This window comes from Calidris pugnax, unplaced genomic scaffold (assembly GCF_001431845.1).
Source record: "Calidris pugnax isolate Ruff unplaced genomic scaffold, ASM143184v1 scaffold13, whole genome shotgun sequence".
In the NCBI taxonomy this organism is placed as follows: Eukaryota; Metazoa; Chordata; class Aves; order Charadriiformes; family Scolopacidae; genus Calidris; species Calidris pugnax.
In genome coordinates this window covers 22,588,851-22,616,739 of record NW_015090810.1, presented here as the reverse complement: position 1 = coordinate 22,616,739, position 27,889 = coordinate 22,588,851, and the positions used below count along the sequence as shown (strand labels likewise).

The following is a 27,889-nucleotide window of genomic DNA, read 5'->3' as shown; positions in this document are numbered from 1 at the left end:
TTTCCCCCCCCCCCCCTCGTAACAATTTGATTGACTCTGTTTTATGCATGGATAAGTAACTTTTGCCATGCAAACAGATAAGTATTTAACACTAGCCATTTGACCCATAGTCAGCGGTTCTTGGTTGATTGTATTGTGGTAATGTCTGTGACACAAACATCCTCACCTCTTGGAAGATAATTTGAATTTTAGATAAGCCTTCTCACCAGTGAATTAGTACATCAAGTCTCCACTTGTTAGTTCTTACTCATCCAGAAATACCAGAAGAATGATTGCTAGATTTGTTAGGAGGTTTCTAGTGGGGATTGTCGGGAGGATGGCTCACAGGTGTGCTATGCTTCGTTTCTAGATATTTATATATAGTTACTGTGTTGAAACGGTAACTACTTTCCTTTCCCTGACAGAAAGTGTTAACTGGACAGTAGCATCATGGGATTAAAAAGTTGTACTAGAGAAAATCTTAGTAACTTCTTAGTTAGACTTTCTGGTCCAGTAACATCTGGTCTTGGTGACCTTGGTATGTTATTTTATTAGCTCTCCAAATATTCTTTTTTATGTAGTTAATGTATTTGGCACTGCTGTTGATTTGGAGGCCATTCTAAGGTATCTTAGAAGCATTTTTCAGTGTTGTCATTCACATTCTTCATGCCTTATGATACAGTCCCAGTCTGACTTGAGAAGACTTTTTGCAGTTTTTCTTCCCTTTTGAGGAAAAACTCTTGTTACAGTGCCTAGTAGTTCTATTGATGGTTCATTTCTCAGAATCACAAAAAGAAGGCCTATATACATTATTGTGCTAGAGCTGCTTGCGGTGAACTGTGGAAACAGACTTTAGTGTCTTTCCCACCTGCATGCAGCTGCTTTGTGGGTTTTTTGAAGGTAGAGTAGCCAGAATATAGTTTGCATGTAAATAATAAATTATTTACTGTCTTCAACAAATATAATTTTGTTGTGGTTATTTTTTTTTTTTTAGAGGCCTATCTTGTTTCTTTTAGTAAAAATTTTATTTAGGTCTCTAGAAATTCCATGATGCCCCTAGAAGTAGGACAGGCTAACAAGGAGATTGGATTCCTGATAGAGACAATAAGGAAGTTGTAGGCTTTGTATGGAGAGGGAAAGTTTGGCAAATTTAATACATTTTCTAGATTTGGGAACAGAAGATTGACAAGGACTGATACAGGTTTTGTGAAGGGTGGCATTTGCTGGTAATAAAAGCATGCAAATTGAATAAGCAAGAATGTAAGGTGGTCGAGGACAGTACTGGAGCCAGGAATAGATTAGTGTGGGAGATGTCCTCTGTTGCAGACAAATGTAGGAAATCTGTCTCAGTGTCCTGGTTTCAGACATCTGAAAGACTTCAGAAAAGATTTGCCATTGTAGCATGTGCGTGCATTGAGTGATCATATCTATCAAGTGTTAACTCCAGTGGGGTGGATAATTTGTGGGACGGATACGTGGTTCAGTTTTATAAAGTCCTCTAGCTGTGATACCACACAATATCAATTGTGCATCCTCTCTGTGATACCACATGGTATCAACTTAGTATTTCTGCAAAAAATTTTTAAGAGAAAGACATTATTTTTAATGATGTTTTTAAGTTGCAAAGCCAAAAATTTAACTTAGGAAATGCCTGTGGATTCAGGTGCCTGTTGTGAATGGAATTAATGGGTTAGTATTTCAAGCTCATCCTCTTAGTTAAGAATATCTTGAGTTGAAGAAAGTGGAAGAAGCTGTTATTTGAGCTAATGTCTAATAGGATAAGTTTTCAATATCTGCTGCACCCAAGCCCATCTGTGAGGTTCTTATGATTTTCAGATATTTTTAAAAAAAAGAGCAACATTTGACTCTGAGACCTAAGGTTAATAGAATATCAGGATTGAAGATGATGGCGAATTTCATGTCATCGTAGAAAGATCTCATGGTTTTCTTGATTCGCATTAAATCTAAAAGTGATACATCTGTACAATATAAAACTTAAGAATTTTGTCTGAAATATTATTACTGTTAGCTGTCTTCTGTGAGAATCTCTAGTTTTAACAGAGGGTAGTATTCTCCATATTAAGTTCATAGGAAAAAGGGCAGAGTATCTGTAATTTGATGGAAGAGTTAGGAAGAAGAATGCAGTAGACCCATTTCTCTGCTGCAAATTATCAAGGATAAAAGTCCACAAAATTTCATACTAAACTTGATTATTAGGGGAAAACTTCATAGCGAAGACCAAGAATTATACAATATTAACCACACTTCTCTCACTACCTCAATATTTTTGAGGAAAAATGGGTATAAAAATAAACCACCACCAATTTTCAAGTGTTTGAATTCATTTGAGAAGTAAGGAGTACAGACAATCTGAACTGACATATATAGGTGCCAGGTTTGCTGTCCCATTTTCTACTCTTACATAAGAACTTTTTAAGCATGAGGAAATGCATGGGAAGCAGTCTATTGTGTCTTCTAACTTAAGCTTTTAAAGATAAATCTACATCAGAGATTATTTTAAACTATAAGCAGAATGTAGTTCATGTGAAATTGAGTGCTGAACGTTTCAGTTATTGTACTATTAATGTTGGAGTCATCTTTACAACTATATTCTACATCATTCATTATATACTTATTTAATATCTAGTGAAAGCAATTCATTACACAGTGTAGTGGTAATTGCTGCCCGGACTATCTCCTGATGTGGCAGCTGCTGCTTGTCCGTATTGCTCTTTTTTTTAATAATTTCTTTATTTTGTAATTCTATTGCCATTGCATCTTAATAAACAAGCAGAAGCAATCTTCAGTCTTGTTTGCTTTGAGAAGAAAAGTTGGAGGTAGATTAAAAAAGATTTTTGTTCTCAAACAACTGCAAATACCTCTAGGATAAATAGCTGTAACATGGAGAGGAGGAGGGTATTGCAACAGTTATGTTGTGTGTTTGGCTGTATGTGCCTTGCTACTGCTGGCTATAGCTAATCTGTTGTTGAACATGGACTTCCACTATTGGGGAGTGGTATAACCATGTTCTTTTACCCCAGGCCTTGCAGAACATGTGTCCTGGTGGGAACAATAATTTTCCTTTTGACTTCTTTCGTCATCACAAGCAATGTGTATCAATCCTTGGGCGTCTGATTCAACAGCAAAGTTTTAATGCCCTAAAGTAATGTCAATTAAAAGGAAAGGAAAGGCAATTTTTGCAGTAGAATATTATAAAGTATGTTGCAGGCATAATGCTTTTGTTTCTTACAACAGTAAGGTGGTCTTGCCGTGTGCCTGGGTGAAGGAGTCCTACTTGATTTCTCAGAGATTGCAATACCTTGCAGGCTGTTGTATTTTGTTTTAATAGTGTTTAAACAGTGCGGGTTTGTTTAGAAAAAATGTTAATAGGTGTGTTCAGGGTAGTCATCTTCAGACCATATGCAAAGTACTGGTACTACAGCATATTTTGTGTATTGTAGGCATCTGGTAGGATGAGTTCCAGTTGAAGCTATAGCACATTTTCATTAATGGCTTTCGTGTCAGAATATGACAGAGCTGTGACCAGTCCTGTGCATTACTTCCATTTGTCTGGCTTAAAGGAAGCACAATTCATTCCTTACTAAGAATGAATAATAAAGATACTGAAGATGCAGATGCTTATGTGAAATGTTAGTTTTTCTTCTTGAAATTCTTAGAGTTGCATCAATAACAAGGGAATATGACTTTAAAATGTCTTCACTGAAAATCTTGGATGTTCGCAGAAACTTCTTGGAAAGTTTCATCTGAATCAATTCCAAAATACTTCAGTTTAGAAACTATCCCTCCTGTGAATATGATCAGTTGCTGTATTATACTAATGACTTAAGAAAATGAACAGCTGGACAATAATGAAAATAATGAGTTCTAAGTATTCAATAGTCAATTATTGCACTTTTACAGAATTATTTTTAGACTTCTGCTAATATACTGTTGCTTAAACTCGACAACAGTATGATGTTCAGAAATGTTTTCTTCCATTGGATTTAATTTTGTTGGAAATACCTGGCTATAATTTTAACAGGATACTTTGACGTAAAATTTAGGGTTGAATTTTCTGCATTAGGCCTGCAACCTAAAATTTAGTGTTCTGCCTTAGGCCTGCTGGATGCTGTAATGGTAGGATTATCAAACACACTGCATTTATTGGCTGAGTGGTGGTCACAGTTGGTTTAAAGTAAGCTATAGAGAGCTTTTGCAGGGCAAATGGATAGCCAGAAGGCAGCAAAAGACACACACAAAAAAAAGAGAGGATGGTATTTGAGGTTGGAGAGTAGTAATCCTTACCTGAATCTTTTGACACCTTTTTAACAGTCTCAAAAAGCATGTCACAATCCCACAAATGCACTCTTCTGCTGACCTGAATATTGTGGCACTGCTGTTTACTGCCCATCGTGTTCAGACCATAATGTATATAAATTCAAATAGGATCCTCATTTGTGTTGGTATTTAGTGCAACTACTACTGAAAGAAAAGCAGGCAGGATTAAAATGGTGTCTGTGGTGCTACCATTGCCATGCTGGGTGCTCAGCTTACACTTAAATAGTTCCAGAGCTACCAGCAAGTAGATAAATTTCTAAAATTATTCTCTTCATGTCTTGTTTGCAGTAAAGGAGTAAAATCAGCATGATTAAAATGAGATACAGATCAAGTATTGTAACACTTAAGTTTGTCACTTTTTGTGGTAGTGTACATGGCATTCATTCAGTGCCAAATTCCATTGTTTGGTCTTTAGTTGAACGTTATTTTATGGGAAGGTACAGATTTCAATGAGAATTATTCCATCAATATTGTTTCTTCAAAGGCTTTTTTATTTAAAGTTGCTTTGAGTAAGACTTGTAGATCAGCCTTTTTAGTGGCTGAATTTCCTTCTGCATTCAATATTTTTAGGTCCCATCAAAGCAACTTGAGTTCTAATATCTACCAGTCCCATCTTACTAGATTTAAGTGGCTTTTTTGTTTTGTTTTTTTCCATGCAGGTACTGCTCATTATTCACCACGAGTGTGGATCTGAAGAAGAGTTAATTACCTCTATTTTTTTGAGTATGTTTATACTTCAGATACACACAACGTAGCCTCCTTCCCCATTAGATTCTTAGAAGGTAGTTATAAAATTTTTTCTAGTATCCTTCTTGTGGCTTTAACAATTATGATCAGTAACAAAATAAACTATTCCTTACATTTTGGGCAACTGCATGCCAATCAGTTCACTTAGAACCTCCTGGAGGTCTTTCGCATGCCAAACTTTAAAACTGAGTGTGTATTTGTGGAGGTAACTATGTTAAAAAGAAATCTTTTAATAAAACATAGGGTTTTTCCCATTCACTGGACTTCGGAAAATAAGTATTACATAGGTTTGAAAATCAGTTATATGAGCTGAGTTTGCTACTTCTGTTTTAAAATTCAGTTTGCACTTCAGTGCTGGGGGAAAAAGAAATCTAGTTGGGAAATTATAAGACACTTTCACAAATTGTTTCTAGATGTAGTTAGGCTATTGTATAAATTTTTGTATAAATAAGATTGTATTATATCTGTCGTGCTCATTTTAAAAAGCTAGCTGAAGTTTCCTTCTCTAGCAAAGCAACTGCTAAATTGTGTGAAGTCTCTGCATAAATTCAGTGTCTAGACCAATAATATGCATTTTCTGTTTTTAAAAGTACAGCTCCTGTATGGTTTAGATAAGTGTTTGTTTTATTTAGGGTTGGAAAAAGGAGAGAATTTTGGCTGAATATCCTGATGGAAAGATAATAATGGTTCTACCTGATGACCCAAAGTATGCACTTAAAAAGGTATGGTGAAAAAGACCAGACTTGTATATCTTACCTTGTTTGATGTTTTCATATAAGTAATGACAATGCTTATAGTAGAGTTTGTATAATTTATATCTGAGCTGTTTAAGTTGGACTCAAAACTGCAGTGTTTCTGTAGCTTTTTCCACAAACAGGTCTGACATTGCACTCTTGGGCACTGCCACTCTTCATCGAGAGGCTGGGTGTGGGCAGGGGTGGAAGGCGGGGACAGGAACAGCATCAACCAACTGATATTTTATTTTTTTAACTGCATCCTGGGTTGCATTAAAAGAAGTGTGGCCAGCAGGTCAAGGGAGGTGATTCTGCCCCTCTGCTCTGGTGAGACCCCACCTGGAGTACTGTGTCCAGCTTTGGAGTCCTCAACACAGGAAGGTCATGGACCTGTTGGAACGGGTCCAGAAGAGGGCCACGAATATGATCAGAGGGATGGAGCACCTCTCCTATGAGGACAGGCTGAGAGAGCTGGGGTTGTTCAGCCTGGAGAAGGCTCTGGGGAGACTTTATAGTGGCCTTCCAGTACCTGAAGGGGGGCTACAGGAGAGATAGGGAGGGACTCTTTGTCAGGGAGTGGAGCAATAAGACAAGGGATAATGGTTTTAAACTGAAAGGGGGGAGACTTAGGTTAGATCCTAGAAAGAAATCCTTCACTGTGAGTGTGGTGAGACGCTGGAACAGGTTGCCTAGAGAAGCTGTGGATGCCCCATCCCTGGAGGTGTTCAAGGCCAGGCTGGATGAGGCTTTGAGCAACCTGATCTGGGGGGGGGTGTTTCTGCCCATGGCAGGGGGGTTGGAACTCAATGATCTTTAAGGTCCCTTCCAACTCTAACCATTCTATGATTTTATGGCTTTATTATACAGTATGAATATGGCACCATTCTCTGAATGATTTTTGGATAAAACCAGGATTTAGGTGGGAAGTGGCCTCAAAGTCATCTAGTCCATTCCTGTATCCCAAGCAGCATAAGCTCTGGTTTGTGATGCGTCTGACAACTTTCTAAAACTTCTACCTCTGGAGGTTTTGCTGACCTCTCCAGACTTTGTTACAGAGCTTCACTAGCCAATTCACTTAGGAAGTTTCCCTTACACATCCAACAGAATATTTGTACTGCAATTTAAGCTCATTACTGCTCATCACACTGCCATAGCTGTAGAAAACATCCTTCTTTTCCTCTTTGAAACAGCTTTTTTTTGTGCCTCAACAAGCTCTGATTGTTTAAAGAGATTGACGGGATGTGCTTTTATTTAGTTTATACCCCTAAAAAATGTTTGATAGAGCTCTGGCCGTTGTTATACTCTCCTCTAGATGATTTCTACTTGTGCCGTGTCTCATGTTTATTTTGAACCTTTTTATCTAAAACTGGGCACAGTGCACTAGTGGAGACTTAGAGCAGCAGGGCACTTTGGTGTCTTGCTGGCTGGCCTGTGTTCATACATCTCAATATGTCATTACATCTGTTTTCTCAGTAGCAGGGCATTGATTCTGTTTTGCTGGGGATTTGCTGTGACTAACGGGTACTTTTTTCCACTATCACCATCCCAGGATCACAGAATGGTTGGGGTTGGAAGGGACATCTAGAGGCTGAATTGGTGCCCAAGACAATTTGCTCTGGCGTGGCTGTAACGGGTTTTCTTTAGACTAACATAGACTTTTTTAAAGTTATTGAAGTTATTTTTACAGTATTTAATGCAGATACATTTATTTTTTAAGTCTTGTTTCTTTGGTGGTATTACCTTAATTTTAGTACTTTCATTTTTTACTAAAATGGCTGAAGAAAGGATTACTTACATTATCCTAATTTAGGATAGAGCTCTCTGTCCTGCGTGGGTGAAGTTGAGAGAATCTACAACTGTCACCGCTCTGGATGAGTGGCCAAGAATGGTGACTTAGTGTTTCAAATGGGCTGAATGCACTTGTCGTTAAAAGACTGGTACCTGGAGGTTAGATGAAAAAGTAGAGAGTAACTGATACCGTGTGTTTTAAAAGCATTTTTTAACACAATTTTCATTTGATCAGCACTAGCTTCATATAATCATCACATCAGTAATTCCAGTTTTGCTTTAGCTTCATATAATCATCACATCAGTAATTCTGTACTAATGTAAGTACAACATGCGTTAACGAAGCTTCTGCCATTTAATGCACCACATAGGAAAGGCCACCTTACTTCTGTCTGCTTTAGTGGCCAGCCCAGCCCAAACCATGGCAGAGGGATGACAGAGGCTGTTTCAATGCTTGGTTCTGGGTACAAGAACCCCACAGCAAAATCTCAGCTCCTGCATAAGCCTTTGTTACTTACTAATATTAAACAAAATTGTGGGTTTGGATTCGGTTACTCCTTGCAAAGCTAATGGAAGAGCAGAAAGTTTGAGGAAAGAGAAGACAGCTTTACAAGAAATGCATACATTCTCTAGCTGCCGTGTCACCATGCTTGCTGTCATCTGCTCAGAACCCTTCATGGATTAGTTCTTTCAAAACTTAAAAAATAACAGACAGAAAACCTTCAACTAAGCTAGTTTTTAATTTTTGGCATAGATCTCATTTACTTCTAGAATATCAGTGTTGATACTTTGATTATTTGCATTCTCCCTGTTAGCCTTTGACTAACTCAAGTTTGACTTAATGGAAGATGACTTAGAGGTCTCTTCCTGTTTTCAGCTCAGTATTATTTAAGGAACACTTATGTAGACCAGCATGTTGCAGGTTACTTAGGGAAATCCTTAACTTCTGGAAGAGCTTTCAGTGTTCTAGATACCTTAGTGCATTTTTGCTGATATATATATTTATACAAATGTATATTTACATGTGTTCCTTAAACAGCATTTAAACTTATTTTGACAGGTTGAAGAAATTAGAGAAATGGTAGACAATGACTTGGGATTCCAGCAAGCTCCGCTCATGTGTTACTCTAGAACTAAAACTCTTCTTTTTATTTCTAACGACAAAAAAGTTATTGGCTGTTTAATTGCAGAACATATCCAATGGGTAAGTGATTGAATTGGAGAAAAGCACCCTGTGTCAGTGCTTAGTGACTGTGGTTCTTCAGACATTCTGAAAGTATAGAATTACCTAAGAGTTTAAATCCACCATTTAGCAAATAAGTATTCCATATATGCCTTTTCCAGAAGGGAGGAGACTTTGGGTGGTAGCTCATCCTGAAATGGAGCTGTTTGTGTAGTTGACACTGAGCTGATACATGTGTATGGAGCTGTACTTGGCTCAGACCTGCTCATCTACAGGTGAAGGGTGGAATTTTGCTTACTCTGCTGTTATAGCTTGGTCCTCCTCTTCCCTCTTGACAAGCAGACCCAGCTCCCTGCCCGGTAGAAATCCAAGGCAGCTGGAGAAGTGGGTACTCTGTAGGATTGGGTTGAACCACTGAGGGGTCAAACAGCTTCACAGTGACCAGAAGCAGAGGACAGAACTGTGCAGAGCAGGACAAGAAGTCGTGCTGCCACTCACAGTACTGAAAACTGATGTCAGAACTTTGTGGCATATTCTGTGGGTTCCCTTGTTGGCTACTCCCAAGGGATGGTAGAAAACACCAGTTTACAAGAAGCAAAACAATCTTAGTCAAAGTCGGAGAATTTGATGAAAACACTTTAATACAGGTGGTAGAAAGAATTTAATTACTTGTTGCTGTTATTTTAAATTGGATAAGCTTTAGAGGGTTTTTTGGGTTAATCTTTTCTCATCTGTTCCAATTTTGAAACTGCTAAGAGAAATTAAGTGAGACACAAATATACAGTCTTTTTGGTAAGGCATTTTAGCATGTAAGTATGTTTAACTGAAATAAATTACACAAGAATTACTTTATTCAGTCACTAGCAATGCTTTCATAAAGTGACAATTTATTTTTTTTTACATCACCTGCAGGGCTACAGAGTTATAGAAGAGAAGGTTCCAGAAGTCAGTTCAGAAAATGAAAAAGTCATATTTGAAAGGCAAAAAGCGTGGTGCTGTTCAACTTCTCCAGAACCTGCTATTTGTGGGATTAGTCGAATATGGGTGTTCAGCATGATGCGCCGAAAGAAGATTGCTTCTCGGATGATCGAGTGTCTTAGGTAATACAAAGTTCGTTCCTTGGTTACACGTGTTTTAGATAAAACTCAGCCCAAGACATTTATTGCTTTGTGTGTCTCGAGCTTGTATTTTTAAGCCGCTGGGGACACTGGGGATGTAGATTTGAGCCCAGTTGACAGTTCAGTAAGCAAGGCCAGTTTTCTGCAATCGCGGTTGCAGTCAGTCAGCCGAGTGGAAGGCCAGTGAGCTCGGGTTAATCCTTCCCTGAGTGAAGGAAATGAGACTCTCCTTGGTCACAGTGTTAGATTACCCAAGTGTTAAGGACTGTGACCCAATCATTGGCCCAGTGTCCATTCCTTAGAGGTAGAAAGGAGGAAAGAACAGAGACGAGTGCACTGAATGGTGTGATGTCATCTGGTGGCTTCCAACTCTACCTTTTTTTTTTTTTAACTCAGATTCACTGAGCCTTAGGAGATATTTTCAATTTTTTTAGTGATGAGTGTGTTCAGCTGAATGCTAAGTGCTAGATCCATAAAAGGACTCAAACATCTGTGCTGCAGTTCAGATAAGTGTTAAATGTGTTGATCTCCAGACCTTGGGTTTCTTCCAGTGACATCTCCTAGAAGTTTAACCACCTGTTCTGAGTAATGCTGAGAACTACCCCAATCTTGTTACTGCTGGGCTGTCAGGTTTGTGTGGGGTGCCTGGCTGGCCCCATCTTGTGGAGTTTAAGGGACAGCTACTCCTGTGTCTGCCTGTCCTCCCCCTCTTGGGTATTTGGAGAGCCTGGCAAAGCTACTCTGCTCTGCAGAATGCATCTTGTGTGGCTGTTGGGGCAACTAGAAAGTTCTTACTAGATCGTGTTCTGTCTGAGCTTTCAACTGTAAAGCTGTATCCAGAGAAGCACATTAACTGGTGATTTGGGTTTTATTTTTGGCTGATTTTTAATCGTGTATTCAGTAGCTTCCTAGAAACTACTTCTAAAGGAGAGATTTCTTCCTCAAAGTGCTCCTGGAGTTGCTCCCTCAGCTACAGCTCTAAAGGATCTTTAGAATCCATTTTAATGGTCTGTTGCAGTTAGCAAGGAGAGGTCTCAGTTTCCCTCAGAGCTGTGCGCTGCATCTTACCTTCCACCGGGCTCTGGTGCTTCTTTGACTTTCCATTAGCTTCTTGCTACCTTGGCAGAAAACAGGCTTGCCCAAAAGAGCCTTGTGTTATTCTGCTGCTGGGTTGGTTTGTAGAAGGGTCTGATGATGTCCACCAGAGCCGGTGTAAACTTGAGTCCACCTTGAGGATATCTGCCCTGTTTCACTCGAGCTTTCAGAGCCCACCTGTGGTCACAAAAACCCCGTCAGACAGTCTTAAGGGTCTTGCAAAATCGTCTTCCTACATACACTGAAGAGAAGCAAGTAAAGCTGGTAGGAATTAAAGAAGGATTTTGTTCCTATTGTCTGTTCCTCAAGACTTAATGGAGATGTCCATATACAATTGAAGTTCATACTTGCTCTGCAAGTACATGTAAGTTTACTTTATAGGAATTAAGAAACTTTACTTTAATGGGCGTTTCTTCTTTTTTCAAGGATAAACACTATCTCTTCCTTCTCCTGATTGAGATCTTAAAGCCTGAGATCAGTTTTCTAAATATGTGCTTGTAGCCATCCAGAAACGCAATGGTGTCCCTTCAGTCTCTCCTCTTGCTTCAAATAAGAATAAAACATAAACAAACACTTTCATGAAGCAGTAAAGCAAATCGAATCTTTCTGTATAGTTAATACTGAAAGTGTTTCACTTATGAATTATGCCTTAAGGGTGTGTTCTTAGATGTTCTAAATGAATCCAAGATGTGCTCTCATCCAAATGTCAAATGTTTGGGTGTTGTTTTTTTGTTTCAAACCAAGAACTTTACAATTTCCTCAGGTCCTTTCAGCCCCCTGGAGAAGCACCCGGACTTGTTTGTAGCTGACGTCTCCATTCCTAGTGACTGCAGTCATCATGAGAGCAGTCTCTTTTCTATGAAGAAATAGTTGGAATCAATTCAAACTTTTTCTAAAACCGTGAAATTGAACTCTTGATGCAGCTCGCAAGTAATTGCTCTGTATGAAAATTTCCTCTAAAATACCAAACTTTATAAAACCCCTCCCAGCAGCAGTGATTCTCCTTGCCGTTTGGGAGGAGGAGATGGGAAGAGATGGCTGTACTCGTATGAACTAATGGAGCTTCTCCTTTTTGAATGTCTGGGACACTTTAATGGTTTGTGGCCTAATAGCATAAATCTTCTTGCATTATTCCTTGAAGGTAATTCTCTCTTTTTTTTTTCTTTTTAATTTCCTTTTAACAGGAGCAATTTCATCTACGGCTCATACTTAAGTAAAGAAGAAATTGCTTTCTCTGACCCCACTCCCGACGGCAAGCTCTTTGCGACGCAGTACTGCGGCACCGGCCAGTTCCTGGTGTACAACTTCCTCAACGGGCAGCACCAGGCCTGACTGCTCCCCAGGGAATCCCTCCGGAGCGGGAGGCTTCTGCCGGGAGCGCGCGGGGCGGGCGCAGGCCTCCAGCAGGAGCCAGGGCCATTTTTCTTACAAGCCAACTCAGGACTGGTAACAACCACAAGGTTGTACTATTTTATTAAAATTGTAAACAATGCAGTAATAGGCTAACTTTTTGTTTTTCTAAAAGAAAGCTATTTTATTAACTTTTACAGAAGTTTGATTGTATTTTATCTAGTTAGTCATGTTTACAATGCGGCAGCCAGTTGTTCATAGTGGACTGTAACCTAATGCAAAGCCCCCCCTGTCCCTGCGGGGCGGGCGCTGGAGCCCTTACCCCGGGCCAGACCCTGCCCCTTCCTCTGCCAGGTGGCACCGGGCGAGGAGCAGTCCTGGGGGGTGAGGTGGCACCCCCTGACGGGCTGCCCGAAGGCTTCCTGAGTGCATTCTGGGCGCAGGTAGCTGTGAGGGAGCCCACTGGGTGGAAACCAGTTCTGTCCCCGTCCCCTCCTCCCCCCGATGAGCTGTTAAGAGTAAAAGGTGGGACATGAACCCCGAGGACGGGGGTGCTCGTCCCTTTTCTTTAAAGTACTGTGCCGGGTGTGTACCTTGGTTAGGGGACTTTGGTTTGATACTTGTCACTCCTTCATAAATCTCTCCTCTTTTAAAGGGTTTGTATGTTGAAAAAAACTGCTGTGGCCTTTCTTGATCTGTACATAATGTAGATAGATTAAAAATAAAATACTTGATAGCTTTTTTTAAAGTTACTCTGTATCGATACGAAGCCTGAATGAATCTTTAGTGTATTTCATACTTTTGTGGGTGAAATGCGACCTTAGTGGCAGCATGTGTTTTGGAGCAGTTTCTGGAGATAAGAGTCACTGTATTTGTACCTCCTTGGGGTCACAGCTGCCTTTGTCACTTGTGTCACACCCCAAGGGTCTGCTCCCCAGGAGCTCCGGGTCAATGCCAGCCTCCTAGGGGGTTTAGGGTGCAGCGAGCGGTGATGCCTCCAGCCTAGAAAATAGCTTAAAACACTAATAGAAGTTTAAACTGCATTAAATCTTTCCTGTCTTATGGTTTAATTTTGGAACCGATGTGGAGTTTGGATAAACTTGTTCACATTGTGCTGTCCTTGACCTAGAGCTAAAGCAGAGACCTCGCACCACCTCTGAGATGGTGTTCAGAGACCTTAGAACTGAAGCTGTAGCGGCTGCTGTTGCCAAGCTGTGACTGCTCGTTGTCAAGGGGCTGGTGAGCAAACCCTAAAGGCTTTTGGTATAAAGGTGGTGGGGATTCACAGGGCAGTTGAAGGGGCTGCTCTCTGGTGGGCTCTGAAAGTGATAAAGCGTTGAGGTGCTCCTACTGCTCTTGAGTTCATGCTCGTGCGACACTCAAGTGTGCTTTCCAAGCACGTTTTTTCAACTGATGATACTGCAGGGGGCTAGAAATTGGTACTTCCAGCCTGACACAAACCTGCTCTCCCAGATCCCACGTGCCCACTTCCCAAGGTCTCTCCTGGGGCAGCCCCCCACGTTAACTCTGTGGAACCGAGGCGTGGGACTCCCCTTCGCAGCAGGAGGTGGGTTCCATGGGGGCAGGTGCTGGTGTGTGTGAAGGGAGAGAGAAGGGGCAGCCTGTGCAAAGCGCCAGTGAGGAGAGAGCAGACTGAAATGGTAACTTAATATATTCAAATTTAATGAAAGCACATTATAAACATACCAGAGCCACAACTTCAGACAGTTTCAGTTCATAAACAATAACATGAGGTAGACTGACTAGTGAAGCTAAATTCACCAAGTTTTTGGTTAAGAAAACTTTACACTAGGAAAGCAACATTTTTAACCCTAAACAATAACATGAGGTAGACTGACTAGTGAAGCTAAATTCACCAAGTTTTTGGTTAAGAAAACTTTACACTAGGAAAGCAACATTTTTAACCCTCTTCCAAAAGTCACAAAAAAAAAAAAAAAGCAATTACATAAGTTAAGCAAAAAGCATCTGCATATGATTCTTTAAATCTTAGTTTACATTCAAATTTAACCTGTGAGTAGGCAAGAACAAGCTACAGGTAAAAATGTAACGCTGGCCAGTTGGATACATTCATCAGCGTGGCCTGGGCAGTGAGGCTTAAACCAGAAAGGGAAAGGGCAGTAACTGAGATGTCAAGTACCGGTCTCCTCCCCAGGGGGGGACAGGCCCGTGCCCCCCTACCCCCAGGAGTTCAGGCAATGGGTTTGCTCTGGTTTGGGAAGGGCAGGGAAGGACCCGCTGGCTTCCCACCTGCCTTCTGCACCCCCTCCCCGGAGACCTGAGGCCTCGGGGCAAGTCTCAGCACCTGGGATTTTAGGAACTTAGTGCAAACGTCAAACACACAAACAAAAAAGGAAACCATGTTTTTGGACACGTAACACCCAAAACTTGTCCGCCCCACGCTGAGACTCGGGGTTGGCCTCCAGCCCTTCTGGCAGAACCAGAACTAGGGGAATACATTCAGGTGCGTATCAAAAGCTTCAAGAGGCATCTTTTATATCCCTACTTCTTCTTCCAAGTATTAGAATAGCTAAGGCAGGTTGTATCTGAAGGAAAATAAAAAATACATTTACAGAAATGGGTTGTTCATCTGAAATGTGCTAGATTTACAGCATCAGAGTTAAGCTACGTTAACGCAAATGCCACCCACCTTTCTTTAGCCTCCGCTGAATATATTACGTCTTTTCATCTGTAAACATCTCTTTTCACAAGATAAAAAAAAAAAAAGTTGCTCAATTAACACTATGCATCAAAAAAAAAACAACCCAAAAAACAACAAAAACCCACGATGCAGCTTTGGCAGGTCCTTCTCCAATGAGTTGAGGGTCAAGTATAAAGATGTTGTTAATTCCATTGCTGACATTCCTGAATCGCTTCTAAGAACCTTTTCAATGAAGGGGTGACGATGTGTGGGGAGATGATTCTCTTTGTGCCTGGGAGCCTCGGGGTGACCCACGGTGATGGTGGGAGCAGACCAGCACAGTGCCACCGCCTCCCCCTGACAGCCCAAACCCCCCGCAGCGGGTCCACCAGGAGGAGAACAGCCGGGTACGGAGAACAATGTGTGACCACTGCTGGTATTTACGGAGGGGAACCTAAAAGGTGGCCAGTGTTAGGTGACACATCCCATGATCTTTGCCGCTGGACGGTCTCTCCTGAGCAGTCCCAACTCCCCGAGGACTTCTCCCTGGAGCCACTTGGAAAATTCCTCCTGCTTCTCTCCGCTCCAGCTGGGGCGACGCTGCCCTCCTCCTGCACGTTTTTTTGGGATATCACCTCGCAGACGGGCACAACGTGACCGATGGAACCTCAGCTCCAAAGGCGTGGGAGGGACAGCAGGACTCAGTTCCCTACGGACAGGAGGAGGGACCACAGGTTTTCAGAACTCTTGAGGAGACTCAGAAACTGACGGCGATTTCACTGGCAACTGGTTCTGGCCTCTAAGCGAGGAGCGAGCATCCACCAGAAGCCTTTGGCTTCATCCCTGGAGAGGAGGAGGAGGAGGTGCCTGGCAGGAGAGCCGGGGCGCGCTGTGCCCCTCTGCCCGTTTGTTCAGGTCTAAGTAGTAAACTTTGAACACCTGTGGAAATTTTGCCAAAGACAGTTTCAACACATACACAGCTACGAATTTTAAACTAACACTGCACAGAGAACGAGACTATTCCTTTTTCATACAAATACCTACGTTCTAGTGTAAGTTTCAAACCCCTGAGTATTCCTGTACCGCAGTACAGAGCTGAAGAGACACGGTGGGCTCTCCTCCACCCGTCTCCAATAGATTCCACGTGCCGGGTTGCATTTCGTGTAAGACATTCAAGCGAGCAGCTGCCGAGAGCAGCCTCTTCCCCTCGCTCAGCTGAACAGAAAAAGGATTCTTCTTCAAATTGCATCCTCTTCCTCCATCCCACAGCCCGCTTGGCTGCGCGATGGCTGTCGGCGGCTGTGACTGATGGGAAACCAACTGGAATCCAGGATCCTTTAAATCGTAACTGATGCGGTAATTTCATCCCTAGGAATAAAGCCTACGTCAGATTCGTGGGGAATCCTTTAGAGCAGTCTAGATAAATATTGGTTGCACTTTGCTCCACAGTGATTGTACTTTTTTTTTAAAAGTTCTTTTTTTTTTTTCCTCCTTTGTTAGCGATGTCTCAGCGAAGCTTATATATGGCGTCCAGTCAGAAAGTAGAGTGGTTTGTCATCACTGCTGTTAGCAGTTTGAAACTCATCCCGAAGTCGGAACTGCCACTCGTCCTCCAGCTCCAACCGGACTATGGTCTGCCGTAACGAGCTTCTGTCTTGACATATGACACACAGGGTGGCACCTTCAATTGAAAAGCAGGTTAGATTCTCGGGGCACAATAACAACTCCATTTCCTTCCGTCATTGTCCTGAGATTATATAATCACAGGATCATAGAATTGTCCCGGTTGGAAGGGACCTTTAAGATCATCTAGTCCAACCATCAACCTAACCCTGATAAAAAAACCCATCACTAAACCACGTCACTAAGATATTTCAAAGAAATCTCTGCTGCCAGCAGTATTAGAAGGGTCTATCAACAACGGGCCAAGCCCAGGCTCAGATCAGTCCCGTGAGCCCTGGGACAGGAACACACGTGTCCGTTTGCAGGACAGCAGGGACAGGGTGCCCTGGGGTCAGCTCTGTACCGCACAACATCGCTGCCTGGTGGGTGTTAGTGCCATCAGCCGTAGCAGAGAGAACGTTAAGTGGAATCCAAGAACCTTAAATCACTACTGATAATTATGCCAAAAGCATAAAGCCTACTTTCTTCTTCCCCCCTCTCGCCAGGCCACCACAAAGAGCTCTGTAACGCTCTTCAGCATTCCTGAATACCAATGGCAATTTGCTATTTGTTACTATTAAGATAAAATGATAAAGAAAGACTTCCAGGAGGTTTATAAGGCTCTGGTGAGGGGGTAGACCCCATCATCCTCCAGTTAAGAGCTGCCCTCATCTACAGTACAGAATATTTATCACCACTACAGACAGATTCCTAGAGCAGAATTTCTTGTCTTCATCACGTGCTCTGAACTCTCACGTTGCTGACTGCACGATTCGCTGACTGACCTTGTTTTTCTGCACCTACTTCCTTTTGATGTCACTTTAAAATAATTTAACGAATGGAAATGGAATTTAGTGAATGAAATGGAATGAATGACCCTTAGCAAAAGGTCGATTACTTGCACCTTTTACCAACAGCAACACAGCTTTTATACGCTCCCAAAAGAAACACTCCATCTATTTCTTTTGAAAACAACGGCAGCACTAACTGGACGAATAATGGAGCTGGTTAATGAAGCTGGTTATTCCTCTACTTTTTCCCTCCGTGCTGCTGGTTGGCAAGAGAGCAGCCGGGATGCCCAGCAGAGCAAAGAGATTACCTTTCAGAAACCTGAACCTCTTGAGAAGGTCTGCACCAACGAAGGAGTCGCAGAGATAGAGCAGGAGCCCGCTGAAGAACACCCCTTCGCAGTTGACGTTGACCGAGTGCGGGCGGGAGCTGATATAGCATATGGCCACCTGGAACAGAAGGGGAAAAGAAAGGAAGCGTTGCCGTGTCAGAAAATGCTGAAGTAAGGCTTTAAGTGGAATGGAAAATAACTTTGTGATAACTGGTGAGTCGGCTGCTGCTGGGAAACATAAAATCCAGCAAGAAAGCAGTAACGAGACTTCCCCAAGGAAACAAGAGGACAAACTTCTAGATCCAGATTTGGTCACCAAGCCTGTAATACACTATTTCAGGGCTCTCCATAATTCAATTTGATTTTCTGTTTCTCTATGAATTACCTGCTTATAACAAGTGTTAAGATATTTCAGGTTGCTCTAATCAGGATACATCTGTCTAACAGTAAGCAATTCCATGAGTACTGAAACTGCTGAAGCTTGAGCTCCTCTGCGCTGGAGCATGTCTTCTCTTGCTGACAACAAGCATCAACGAAGAGGTTCCCAGCACCAGAGCTGTCCTATATTTCAGTGCCGTGATGGCTGGTCTGTTTCAAAGGGTTTCTTCCCTATCTTGCCACAGGACTCAGAAAAAAGCCGAACAAAACCCTTGTTAGACTGTCGCCCTGCTTCAGACCCAGTTCAAAGTGACCAATAGGTTCAAAAATTCTGATCTCCCTACCTACAGACACCTAAGACACACTCGCAAAAATCTGGTTTCCCTAGAAACCGAGGTTCACAAAAAAGACAAGAATCTAAAAGGAGAGCTGCATTACAAAGGATGAGCTTTGTCCACCAGGGAAGGAAGCCACCAGACAAAGGTCATGTCAGAAACTCTCAGCCAAAGCAAGTTTGTTGCAAGGACAAATCAAACCCAGATAACAAAAACCTGTATGGTAGGACAGTGATCTAAAAAAATTTGTGGGTGGTTTTGTACAGACTATGGAGCACACCAAGTTCTGTCAGGAATGGCATCACTTTCGAGTTTTTGCTTCAGATGAAATTTCAGACAGACACACCCAAATCACATCAGTCCATCACAGACCTCTGGTCTCCATCCCCACCAGCCAGTGGGGAGGCTTTACCACCAGCTCTTCCAGTGGGGTTGATCCTTCACCTCCAACTGCAGTCTCACTGAGACTAAGTCTTCCAACTTTACCCTTGATCCTGAGGGTTCATAAAAGAAACCTTTCACATAAAACCATTTAATGTAACCTTTCACATAAAAGAAACTTTCACACAAGAAAGATGTGGAAGTAAAGATTTGCATTTACTCGTCCCCATTATCCCTGCAAATATTTTGTACCTCAAGCCCGATGTTCAGGTAGCAGTCAATGGCCAACACTGGGTTCTTGAAGTTATGAATGGCCTTCGGGAAGAGTTTGTACGTCGCGTGTTGAAGGAATTTCTCCAGGAGGAACTGAGACGGGGCTGCCAACAAGGTATGCTCACTGTCAGGGGCACAGATGTACTGAAGAGGCATTATTGGTGCCAGGCTGTCCGAAACCTGCAATGAAACCATGGGGAGCCCCAATTAACCCACCTACTCGGTGTATCTGATCTGCAGGTGTTCCTCTGGCTGGGGAAGGGATCACCACGAGAGGGCAGAAAGAGAGAGAAAGCTGGGGGAAAGAATCAAAAATCCCCACTCGATTTTGACAAAGCACCACAGCACAGGAATAAATGAATTAGTTGTTCTGTGGTTGCTAAGTACTTCTGTGGATATCTGCTTGCCTGAAGAAGGGACATCAAATAGGGAGTTCAAATTGTCACAATGCCCTTCATCCTGCCTTAGTCCTGGACAGTATAGGCAATGACATCCTCCTTGTGTGCAGTCATCCACAGAAAACGCTTTCTGCAGAGTTTTCTCATAGGCCAGTCCGTCTCTACAGACTCCACTGCAACCACATGAAAAGTCAAATTCAGCAAATAACCTCCCCAAATACTCAAATCCAGGGTTTAGTCAGTTAAATCTGAAACATTGAAGTGATTTTTTTAAAAGAGGAGTGGTATGGGATGTGTTTAAAACCACACACGACGCAAACTGTTAAGATTCCCAGACTAAAACCAACCCTTTGAAAGATACCTCCGTATAAAGCTGGCACAGGCCTGACATACTCTATATAAAAGATCTGGTATCCCTACACCATTTTTATAAATACTTGGATTTCCCATGTGGATTTCAGAAGGTTCCAATTTTCAAGTGCCTTTCCTCAAGTCTCTTTTTGTTGGCAAGTGCAAGGGCTGAAAGTCATGGCAGACCAGTGAAACCAGTGGCCGTGCTAAAATGGCTAAAACTGGGCCCAGTACAACTTGCCTGCTTTTGACCAGAGGCTGTGTCTGCAAATCCTTCCTACATCAGAGATACCACTGAATAGCTGGACCAAACTCTTTCCAATCCCACTCCATCTTCTAATAGGTTAGGAGGATTATTGTTAGTCATGTATAATTAGGAAAATATTCATTATTTTCTCTTTCTGATGTGGCAGCCCTACCACGGAGTAGGCCATGGATGACAGATGTCAAAGAAGCACGAAATAAATCTAAAAGGCTAGCGAATTCATTACTTCTAGGGAAAACAGGTCCTGATTTTACCCTTTATGTATGATGGAGCATATTTCCACACTCACCATGATTTTTGGCTTAACGACAAAGTCCTTTTGTCCTCCAACCTGAATATGTTTCTTCATGACACTGAAGTTGTTGAAGCGGCAGATGAGCAGGCCGCTGCTGTTCGTCCGCAGATTAAAATCTACATCTTCGCAGAAGTACCTGGACATCAGAACACAAGATCACTAAACCAGCTGTGTGGCTGCTGCTGAAATGCCCTGGTTCAGCAGGGGGCTCCTCCAACCTGAATATGTTTCTTCATGACACTGAAGTTGTTGAAGCGGCAGATGAGCAGGCCGCTGCTGTTCGTCCGCAGATTAAAATCCACATCTTCACAGAAATACCTGGACATCAGAACACAAGGTCACTAAACCAGCTGTGTGGCTGCTGCTGAAATGCCCTGGAACGGGTTCAGCCGGGGGTTTTGGAGACCATCTGATAGGGTGTCTGTACAAATTCTCTACACAGCTCTGGACTCATTCCTTCAATATGCCCCCGGTGTAGGAAAGCAACTTCTGGTCATCTTAAGACCAAAAAAGTCTTCACCTCTCAGCGCATCTGTATGCTCCTGCCCCATCCCAGGTCTGGAGAGCCCTCTCATCCTCATCTTGTCTTGGCATCAATCATTTCTTCCCCACCATTTCCTTTCCTTTCTTCTTTTCAGTTCTTTTTTTATATACATTTTAGAACTGAGAGAAGCTCTGCAGTGACCAACCTCCATTTCTGAACAAGCCAGTTCTCTATGACATATTTTTTGATAAACTGGAATCAGGGGACAAATGTAGTTTTGACAAATATCTGGCTAAAGGGAGACAAAGCAGCTGACAAGTAATGCTTAGCCTGCACTATTTATGATGTAATTGCTCACTTCTGGGCGCTGATTCCAACCTCATGATTCAACCAGTCAGAGAACACGAAATCAAGAGCTCTGGAAGCCACACCAGACCCCAGCTTGCACTGACAGGCTGCAATTCCTCACTCAAATATACAGGATCCCTGAACCAGGGTGAGATGCCCCAGGGCCAGTCTGTGGCTAGCAGAAACAGGTTTTATTCTAAACTCACTTGGCCAGGGAACTGGATATTGCTGCAGTCTGTGACCAAAACTAGAGTTAAAAGGCCCATGATAACAGTGTTTTATTGCAAATGCTTTAGGATGGAGTTAGGTGAAGAGGAAGGGAAAAAAAAGAAGGAAACAGCAGGAAGCTATTCATGCACCTGTTTCTAATGCAAAGCCAAGTGGCCATAAGGAGGACAGCTGACTCTGAAGGAAATACAAGGAATCCCTCCTCATAGAATCTGACATAAGCAATGGCTCAGCTGTTACCTATAGTTCTTAGTCATGCAAGAGGCTCCTGTCTCTTACAGAGGCACTCTGGAAGCTCCACACTGTTTCTGTGGCTGATGTAACCTCTGTTTTTGGTCTCATGGCTACTTACTTCTCCAGAAGTTTCTTCTTCCCCCCCTGCCTTTTCAGTCCTCTGTAGCCCTCTCTTGCTCTTGCCTTGCAGTCTGTCTCTCCCACTTCTTTTGGCTGATGGTAAGTTTATGTTGATGCCTTATTCATTCAGATACAACATACATCACTGTGCTCTATTTTTGTGACTGTGTGCATGGTACCTTAGACAGAATCTTTCTGTTTATCTCAACCGCATTTAGAAAAATGGTGACAAAATTCTTATCATGACAGCATCTTATTTTACCACACACACACAGATATATATATATATTGCCTACCTGTTTAGATCATATTGCACATTCTGGGTCAGGTCTATGTTGAGCAGTATAAAATCATGCACGTGGCACCTGGAGAAGGGAGCCTTTGCTTTCCTGGCATTCAGCTTGCTGTTCCATTTCTGAACACCCAGTATTGCATAATGAACAATTTTGGGGGTGGCTTCAATGTGTTGGAGGACACTCTTCAGGGACACGTTCTTGCTGGAACCCCCAGGCTCCAGAGACTGGCTGCAAAACATGAGCATGCACAACATACAGACACAGCTTTTTATTTTCATACATATATGTGTATACAAAGGGCCAAGAAATTCCATTAACAACTGAGAGTGTTTACTCTAGATGCTGCAAAAACATACACATAAACACAGACTTTTTAAACCATAGCCAACTAATCTTATCCCATCAATTTATAAGAAAAAAAGCCTTTCAGCAGAATAAGGTCTTACACAGCAATTTAGAAAGGGAAAAGGAATGACCTTATGCACCAAGGCAGGCTATTCTGGAATAGATGTTTTCTGGAAGGCTATTTGCTCCATAATGGACAGCACAAGTGCTGAGAAGGGCCAGAGCTTAATGCCTTCTAAAAAGCTAAAGTTTCCGAAATAAACCATTTTTGTTGAGAAACATAAATTGAATAAAAAAAAAAATCAGGGAAGTAACATACTGAGAAATCACTCAGTCACTAAAAGTAAGAGTGTCTTAGGCAAAACACAACCACAAGCAGAGGTTTGTTGATGGTACTGACTGTGGATGTAAGGGCAGAGCCAGGTGGAAGTGTTCGACAGTAGGAGGTTGGATGGTGGTGGTCAACAGGACAAATCTACAGCCTTTCTACTGCTCTGAGTGAATGAGCATTTTTTGCATTTTAAGACAATATATCTAACGTCCACGTGTACAGTTCCTGGGCTATCTGAATAAGAATTGGGTGAATAATGACCTCTATGAGGCCCTTTGCACCAGCAGCCTGGTGTTATTACACCAAAGCCAAAAGTTGCTTTTGCTTAGCAATATTTTGAGCATGTTTCCAGAAGCTCCAGTTGCCCAACTCTTCCAGTCACCTGGTCTTTCATACCCTGCCAAATGCTAGAGCTGAGCCTAACTCACACGTGTGCTGCCGTCTGTGCTGGATCAGCACAAGGACCCCAGAGTTGGGTGGTCACTTACCTCGACTGTTCGTGGACACTGTGCATGTTCCACAGGACACAGGAGTCATCCATCACCACAATGAATGGCCACACACACTGGCGCTTCACTCCCAGTTCCTCCAAGCGGTTTCGCTCCAGTTCTAGGTTGTGGTAGGAAAGTTCCTTAATAAGAAACCTGGCAGCACCTGAGAAATTACCACAAAGAAGACATACAGAGGTGTCTCTTAGACTTTATCACTCTCTCCTCCCAGAGAAAGGTTACACGAACATCTGCGGTCATTACCCTTTATGAATTCAGTGCTTGTTACATCTTAGTTTAAAAAGAAATCATTATGTCCCTTTTTCAGTGTGAGTAAATCTAAAAGGCAGATATCAAGAAGACTGGGCCTTTTAAGAGACTCTGCAGAACATGATTTTGTGGGAATCAATAAAGTAACTTGAACCAAGAAGGGGCTGAGATTCTAAAACTGAAGCCACTCAAAAGTTCTTGCAGAAAATACTCAGCACTGATGAAAATGAAGTCCAAAGTTCAAGCCTCCAGTGCTCAGCTGCAGTTAATATTTACCTTCAGCTAACTAAAAAAGTTTCAATTAAAAAATCATCTGTAAAATGTCTAGAATGAACGTTCTCACAACAAAAAATCATCTGTAAAATGTCTAGAATGAACATGGGCTGAGGAACATTGAGGGAGTATGGCCTACAAAACATCAGGTTTTAAATAGAGAAGGCAGTGATCAATATAAACACATATTCCACATCCCCAACAGCAGTTCTTACACGCCATTGCATTTGGCACAGATATTGCTGCTATTATCACAGCATGAACGTGAGGAGCTGTTGCAATGTTTCCTTCAATTTGACCCACATTGTCCAACATGGATTTTGGTATCTTCACAGCAACTGATGGTGTTTCTTACCAACGCCAGCATTGTTGAACATGCCTGGCAGGACAAGCATGATGTGGTTGGGCCAGTATTTACGGTAGAGCGGCATTTCATACTCCTTGACTACAAGGAGGTGAAGGTGGCTGATGCCTTCCATGGCATGGTAGAGGTTCAAGAGGCCATGTTCATGACGTCCACTTGATGGAGTGAAGATAGGACTCTTGACTGCATTCAGATTCTGCTGGAACAAGAGATATTTTGGCAACATTAAGTAAAGAGTAGGTTATTTCTGATATAGATTTTTATTTCTTTATTGTTTATACTGGATTTTAAGATTATTGATCATTGTAACACATATGAACTGGAAACTAGGAATGCAGAAAGGGATGACTGTCCTCAAAAACTCCAGTTCTAAGGGCAAGAATTACGCAAAGGACCTCAAAACAAAAAGAAAACAGACCACCCACCTCAGCCAACTACCATTAATTTGCAAAGGTATGTCAGGTTGACTGCATTCAGCATATATAGGCAGCAGATGGGTCAGAGCAGCACACGCACCTTGTCAGAAACGAGTGGGAGACGCATGCTTTCTAGATGTTTTCCCTGCTTGCTGAAGACAAAATGGTTCTCTTTGGACTTGGGGATTATAAAATGCAGTTGAACCTCTTCTCCTAGCATCGAGGATGAAAACGTGAATGCATGAAGAGTGGAGTCAGATATCTGTATAGAACAAAAAGGGTAGAAGAAAGATTTGCAAGCAAGTAACACATAAGGAGTATAAGGCAACCTGCTTTTACAGTCACAATATTGGAAGCCATCAGAGAAGAACATCCAAAGCACTCTTTCAGTAACTGAAGATAACTCCATTATATTCTCATTTTCCTCTACCATAAGCCACATTACTTAGGCATGTAACTGGCCTTGCTATTAAAACAATAAGCTTTCTGCACCAGTAATGATCTTTGGCCAAACTGGACTCTTCTGAAGTCCATTTGAGCTGGAATTTTTTTACCAATATTTACAAGGAGAAGTGAGAAACATATATATACTAGGAAACAAACTGTCCAAACAAATTTTTCTGACAGGTTGAAAGATCAGTGTAGCGTGCGGATGTCCCTCCAGAGCAGAATGCATTGCCCTTCAGGCACCTCAGCAACAGCGTGGCTGCATCAGTATGGTATTTTTCCTGTGGCAATACTCTTTTAAGCAGCTGGGTAACAAAGGCAGACTAGGCCATTAACAAGGCCATGAAGAACTCAGTGAGCTTAGGTTTGCACAGCGCTTCACTCAACCATGTAAGTGTATACAAAGTGCTGTGTATAGGATAAGATTTCATCCTACAGAAGCATCTGTCTTGCTACAAGGTCGAATCATCTACTCTTAGCAGTCATCTTTCTATAGGCTTTACTAATGAATTGAAATAATTAACCTAAGTAAAGATGAAAAATGAAAGGGGCTTTATTTAGGTTCTGTTAAAGCACTGAAGAATCTCTCTCCCTTCCTAATGCCTGCTATCCATCCCTTTGGATGTGTAATTTCTCCGAGTTCAACTATCACAATTCTATACACACAACTTGCACATACAAGTAGATATCTACATTTATTACTAGTCATTACGGTTGACCACATGCACAAAGGTAAGTGGAGGGAACAACAGATGTCCTTTGGGAGGATTTACTTGTGTCAACATACTTAATGAAGCATGAGGTTTAAGTCAGACCTGCTGGTGCTGCTCCGAGGTAACTGATGTTGTTAGGGTCAGTGTGTCTATGCTGTGTTAGGTTAACAGCAAGCTGTTGGAAAAGATTAGCAAGCAAGGGAAGAACGATTTGAGACAAGAAACCTCCAAGCAAACTATTGGTGGTGGTTAAGAAATAACGTGTGAGCGATTAACCAGGAATAATCTTACCTGGCAGCATCTCCTGAGAGCGTAACTGTTTGTTTTAGAGATCAAATTTTTTTTAACTGAACAGTTAAAAATGATTATTTTTGTCAAGTGACTCACAAGCTCAGAAGCACGCACAGTTACATTCAAAGGGAGGAAGAAGTAGGCCTTCCAGTCCCCCATCACAGGCGTGAATGGCTGGCATTTAGGTAAGAGAAGCACCTCTCAATGTTACAGTCCTGTCCCCTGCAAACCCTCTGGGCAGGCTGAATAATGCTTTGGCCTGAAACAGCTAGTCCCAATATCCACCCTTTGTCAGAGGCAGCTGGAGAGGAGAACTGCTCATGCAGAACACAGCAGACACAGCTGATGCTCCAAGGTCTGCAGCTCAATATGTCCCCTGAGATCAGAAGAATTAAACAATTCCATCTCAGGGAAGGCAAAAGCATGAGTCCTGAGACCAGAGCAGCATGCCTGGAGAGACCACAACGAAATCAAGGATGCAGTTTACCCTTGGACCTTCACACCAACCTGTGCGGCAGGATTAATGTCCATATACTGATGGCACTGCTCACAATGATGGAACGTATTGTAAGCTGCATATTTAGTCAACATCATGGACACAGTCTCCCTTTTCTTAGGTTCCTCTGACTTTGCTTCTTTGCTTGTTTCTGCGCACAAAGAAAACAGACATTTTACAAATACTATGATCCCAGTACCAACTGTAAACACAAATTGTTTTGTTTTATTTGATTTTGGAGATTAAAGGCTCTTGTGAACTCATGTGTTCAATCAAACCAATAAAACCATATTCTTTGTAGGAAAGGAGTCCTAAGAAACTCTACTTACCTTGTTTCACTCTTGACAGTTGTTCAGTGTATACGGGACTTATAGTTCTGTACTTGGGGTCATGTACATTCAGGTCAAAAGACATTTTGCTGAAGATCTCAATATCCGGCCAGTGGTCATTGCTAGACTGAGTAATTTCAGTGTTTTCTGTATGGTCTGCAACAACACACGTCAGGTAAGCAGTATCAGATACCCACTGAATGGTGTTCACATGATATTTGCTAATTTGCAATTGCACAGGAACTCACACAGGGGCACACACACACACAGACATTGCTGAACATCATAAATATTACCAAAATTGAAATTATAATCCACACAGAGCTATTTCAAAGAAATGTCAATTCCTTGGAAACCGAATGCAGGCAAAGAAGACTCAGAGGTATCTTTCTGCTCTGCTTCTCATCAAGCTACTGAGGTGTTCACTCTAGTTTAAGCATAAAATGCTCAAATGAATGGTCCTATCTGTGCAGAAGATAGAGGTGCAGTCTCGAGTCTCTCTGTGATGGAATGAGGAGCACTGGGTAAACGAGAGGCAAAAGGCAGAAGGATGGAAGCAAGGAGAAAGAGGCTGCGTAACTTTATGAACTATTAGCTGGTGGTACACAACAAAAGGCAGTAAAAGACACATTCCTGTTAGAGAATGGGATGTGGCCAGAAAGGATCAATGAATTTCTTTGCTTTGATCCAACAGAGATAAGTCTAAAGTAGAAAGCTGAGTGTAAGTAATAGGAACATTAGAAAGCACTGGCCAAAGAAAACAACCTTGGACTGCAGTTTGAACATGAGTCAATCCAGTTTAAAATGAGATGGAAGAATACACAGAAGTAAGTGTGTAATTGAGATTACTGATTTTAGAAAAGCAAATTCAGATGAAACAAAGGTTGGGTCTACAGACCCTAACCCTGACTGACTCAACAGGGTGTCAGCCAGCAGCTGCTTAGAGGCCATTAACCTCACTGGCACC

General features: G+C 42.0%; 2 protein-coding genes across 7 annotated transcripts in view; one reads left to right on the top strand and one right to left on the bottom strand.

The window, feature by feature from the left end:
- Positions 1–13,084, top strand: part of ESCO1 (establishment of sister chromatid cohesion N-acetyltransferase 1) — a 32,546-nt gene extending 19,462 nt beyond the window's left edge. The window contains exons 7-10 of one of the 3 annotated variants that reach the window (XM_014938747.1): positions 5,697–5,786; positions 8,647–8,790; positions 9,682–9,869; positions 12,167–13,084. In XM_014938747.1, the coding sequence (XP_014794233.1) occupies positions 5,697–5,786; positions 8,647–8,790; positions 9,682–9,869; positions 12,167–12,314 (570 nt within the window). In that variant the 3' untranslated portion in view covers positions 12,315–13,084. Of the gene's footprint in view, positions 1–4,976; positions 5,100–5,696; positions 5,787–8,646; positions 8,791–9,681; positions 9,870–12,166 lie in introns of those variants that run through there. The other 2 variants (XM_014938746.1, XR_001411565.1) reach the window with 2 other exon arrangements.
- A 3,348-nt stretch (positions 13,085–16,432) lies between these two features.
- The window catches only part of GREB1L (growth regulation by estrogen in breast cancer-like), a 160,169-nt gene continuing 148,712 nt past the window's right edge, over positions 16,433–27,889 (bottom strand). For 2 of the 4 annotated variants that reach the window (XM_014938713.1, XM_014938711.1), the window contains 10 exons: positions 26,923–27,078; positions 26,605–26,744; positions 24,747–24,908; positions 24,222–24,426; positions 23,324–23,489; positions 22,160–22,387; positions 20,444–20,585; positions 19,120–19,320; positions 17,753–17,891; positions 16,433–16,672 (listed from right to left, as the gene is read on the bottom strand). In XM_014938713.1, coding sequence (XP_014794199.1) covers positions 16,509–16,672; positions 17,753–17,891; positions 19,120–19,320; positions 20,444–20,585; positions 22,160–22,387; positions 23,324–23,489; positions 24,222–24,426; positions 24,747–24,908; positions 26,605–26,744; positions 26,923–27,078 — 1,703 coding nt within the window. In that variant the 3' untranslated portion in view covers positions 16,433–16,508. The remainder of the gene's footprint in view (positions 16,673–17,752; positions 17,892–19,119; positions 19,321–20,443; positions 20,586–22,159; positions 22,388–23,323; positions 23,490–24,221; positions 24,427–24,746; positions 24,909–26,604; positions 26,745–26,922; positions 27,079–27,889) is intronic. The other 2 variants (XM_014938710.1, XM_014938712.1) reach the window with 1 other exon arrangement.